Source organism: Hippopotamus amphibius, chromosome 14, assembly GCF_030028045.1.
Source record: "Hippopotamus amphibius kiboko isolate mHipAmp2 chromosome 14, mHipAmp2.hap2, whole genome shotgun sequence".
NCBI lineage: Eukaryota > Metazoa > Chordata > Mammalia > Artiodactyla > Hippopotamidae > Hippopotamus > Hippopotamus amphibius.
This window is the reverse complement of record NC_080199.1, coordinates 47,677,511-47,680,727: the sequence shown is the minus strand read 5'-3', so window position 1 is coordinate 47,680,727 and position 3,217 is coordinate 47,677,511. Positions and strand designations below refer to the sequence as shown.

The 3,217-nt window shown below is 39.3% G+C and overlaps 1 protein-coding gene across 1 annotated transcript; it reads right to left on the bottom strand.

Moving 5' to 3' along the window:
* Nucleotides 1-1,875: 1,875 nt before the first annotated feature.
* Nucleotides 1,876-2,505, bottom strand: LOC130835744 (small ubiquitin-related modifier 1). Its single transcript, XM_057707562.1, has one exon. It carries the CDS (start codon nucleotides 2,406-2,408, stop codon nucleotides 2,103-2,105), a length of 306 nt encoding a protein of 101 aa, XP_057563545.1. The 5' UTR covers nucleotides 2,409-2,505; the 3' UTR covers nucleotides 1,876-2,102.
* Nucleotides 2,506-3,217: the final 712 nt, after the last annotated feature.

The window sequence follows — 3,217 nt, the reverse complement described above, 5'->3', positions numbered from 1 at the left end:
CAGGTATCTTTCTGGCAGTCTTTATCTTGTCCTTGGTTGATCATCAATGCTTTCCAAAGAAAGATCTCAATCAAAAGGGGGAAATGTGACAGGAAAATCAAATTGGTGTTGGTATTGGTAAGAGAGCTCTCTAAAATAGAGCTGGGAGACTGTTGAGGAAGTGGGACTTATGCACATCTCAACTCAGATAGAATTTGAAATTTTGACCCCTTATCATCTTAACACAGGCATCCAGAACATCTGCCCAAATTTCCAGAAACTGAAGATACTTATTGGATCCTTACCCTAAATAACTTGTGACAGCCTATGCTTTAAGGGCAAAACTTCTTTTTTGCCAGTCGTAATTCTTACAAGGCAACTTTAACATCCTTGTGGATTTTCCTTTATAAGCCTCTGACTCTTTCTCTTCCTTGGAACACTCTCAGTTTTATCCAAATCAGTGTCTCCTGAATTGTAATTCCTAAGACCCCAAATAAAGCTCTTTGTTCTTTGCAGCCTTGACGCAGATTATTGTTTGACATTACATGACATCAGAAGTGGGATCCTAAGTGACTTATCTCGACCTCAGGTGCTGCCAAGAATACTGCTTGTTTGACATTATTGCTAATTTTCTAAGTGTTAAGACCCTTCAAGAACTTGTTATATTTACCACAAATATAGAGATGCTGCTGCTGGTGTTGCTATGGAGATGGTTATTATGTTCCCTTCTTTTGGTCTTTGTTCATTTGTGGGCTGTATGGGACCAAGTTTGTTTAAGGTCTCAAGCATTCCAATCCTTCAGGCTATGCTTCATAACATGTTTATCCACATACTCCCTAAACATGAAAATAGAACAAAACCGAAAAACTATATACCTTCTAACTTACTGTTAAAGAGAAAAACTACAGGCCTCAAGTGGTGTCACTTGTGCTAAAGCCTGTGATACCAAACCTAGATTTAATACCTAACCTAACTGCAGCGTCAACCTTCGCCAGAAGTACAACCTTAATCACCAGTCTAAAATTTACTGGTTAGCATCGCTGAGGCAATCTGTCTTGTGGGCCCTCTTCATCCCCCAATGGAAGAAGAGGCAACCTGCCATGGAAAAACCCTTACCATTCTTTACCCCCCAAAAGAAGATGTCCTGGAGTAAAAATAATCCTTTCTTTTCTTTTGCTAATCACTCCCTTGTCCCACCCTTCTTTCTATAAAAACCTTCCATTTTATGCGATCCCTCAGAAGGCTCTTCCATTTGCTACAAGGGATGCTGCCTGATTTATGAATTGCCTAATAAAGCCAATTATATCTTCAGATTTACTTGGTTGAATTTTGTCTTTTAACAATATTTTTATTTTTATTTTTTTACAAATATTTTGTTTATTTTAATGAAGCTGGTACAGACAATGTCCATTTAAAACCCATATCCCAGGCCAAAAAGTACAAATAAAGTCAAAAAGAGCAGTGTTCTGTTGTATACACTTCTGCATGAATAACTTTAACTGCTAATGAAAATTAGAACTTTTCTGGGATCTTCTGACAAGATTTTTCTTTCATCTTGAAATGCTTTCTCTTCAGTGAAGCCATCTTTGGAGTTAGTCATTATTCTCACCACCTCTGTCATTTTGACTCCAGCCTGATATTCCTCTTCTTTTGGTCCAGACCCTCATAGTTTAAAAGTAGCTTCAAGTTAAGCAAAGGTCATTTTTCCACAGTTCAGTTCTCTGAAAAACTTCCATCTCCCACTGAAAGTCACAGTCCAGGAGTGAAGCAATCACATGCTAGAACTGCAGGGCCAATTGGAAAGTCATTATGAACACTCGCATCAGTCAATCTTATTTATCACAAGCCTGCAAATGCACAGTCCTGGAAAAGGCGGCCTCTCTGTGCACACGTGTAATTTTTAAAAAGGAGAGGGCGATATGAAGGGGGCTGAGGTTTGATCACCAAAAATCAGCACAATGAAAACAAACAATAATGAATAATGGGCACTAGAATTCAAATTACCAGATGTTTTAAAGAGATGGGGTGCCAGTTTTCAATTGTTTGAACACCACATTACAAAAGAACTATTTTTAAAAATAAAAAAGGATTAAGGGAAAAGAAAAAAAAAATAAAAAGAATATCTAAACCGTTGAATGACCCCCTGTTTGTTCCTGATAAACTTCAATCACATCTTCTTCCTCCATTCCCAGTTCTTTTGGAGTGTGATTATCAGCAATTCTCTGACCTTCGAAGAGAAATCTGAGTGAATTCATGGGAACTCCCTGTCTTTGACAGTATGATTCTTTGAGTTTCTTGAGATGTGTCGTCATTTTCACTTTGAAGTGAATCTCACTGCTATCCTGTCCGATGACTTTGAGTTTAATATATTCTCCTTCCTTCTTATCCCCCAAGTCCTCAGTTGAAGGTTTTGCCTCCTGGTCAGACATGGTGACGGTGGCTTCCCCCGGGGTCTCCGCACAGCAGCGGCCTCCGGTAGGCAGAACCTCGCTCCGGGGTTTACAAATCCTTCTCCCTTCCCCACAGCACAACACCGCAGCTGGATTTTAACAATATTTTTAAGTTGACATAAAAATTTTATCAGAAATTGCAAAGGATATAATTCCTACTATCTTGTATATGAACTTTTAATATCTTTAAATATTTTCTCCAAAGCCTTTGAACTACACATTTAACTCAATCAGTTTTTGGACAATGTTGTCCATCGGTTAGCCAAAGTCCTCAGGTCAGAGCAGTCAGCCAAATAAAAGCATGGGGTTTTGGGAATCAGAAAGCATTTAACTTTATTTTCTTCCCCAACTCAAACAAACATGGCAATACCTCTCTTTTAGATACTCACCTCACTCCTGAATTCTAAGATATATGGAGCCTGGCTGTGTGTTTGTTGTCATGGTGAAAGAAGATAGCTTCAGAACTTCATGGGCAAGCTCTCTTTGCTCATCTGCTCTAGGACTCTCCCTCAGGAGTTATTTTTTCTGGAATTATCTCCACTGTACCTCACCCTTCCCCACTCAACCAGGAAGAAAGCATCATTTTAAGATTTGTGGTAGTTAAGAAATATTCTCCTGCTTCTCCTCATTCTCTCCTCCTTTTTCCTCCACCTTCTCCTCCCTGACTATACTTGCACAAAAAGTCTCCTAGGAGGTCAAAAGGGGAGTAATGCTAAGAGATGTTGTCTACCCATAGGCCTCTTCAGTAGAATCCATGTTGGCTAAGAGATGCATGCACACATGGGAAG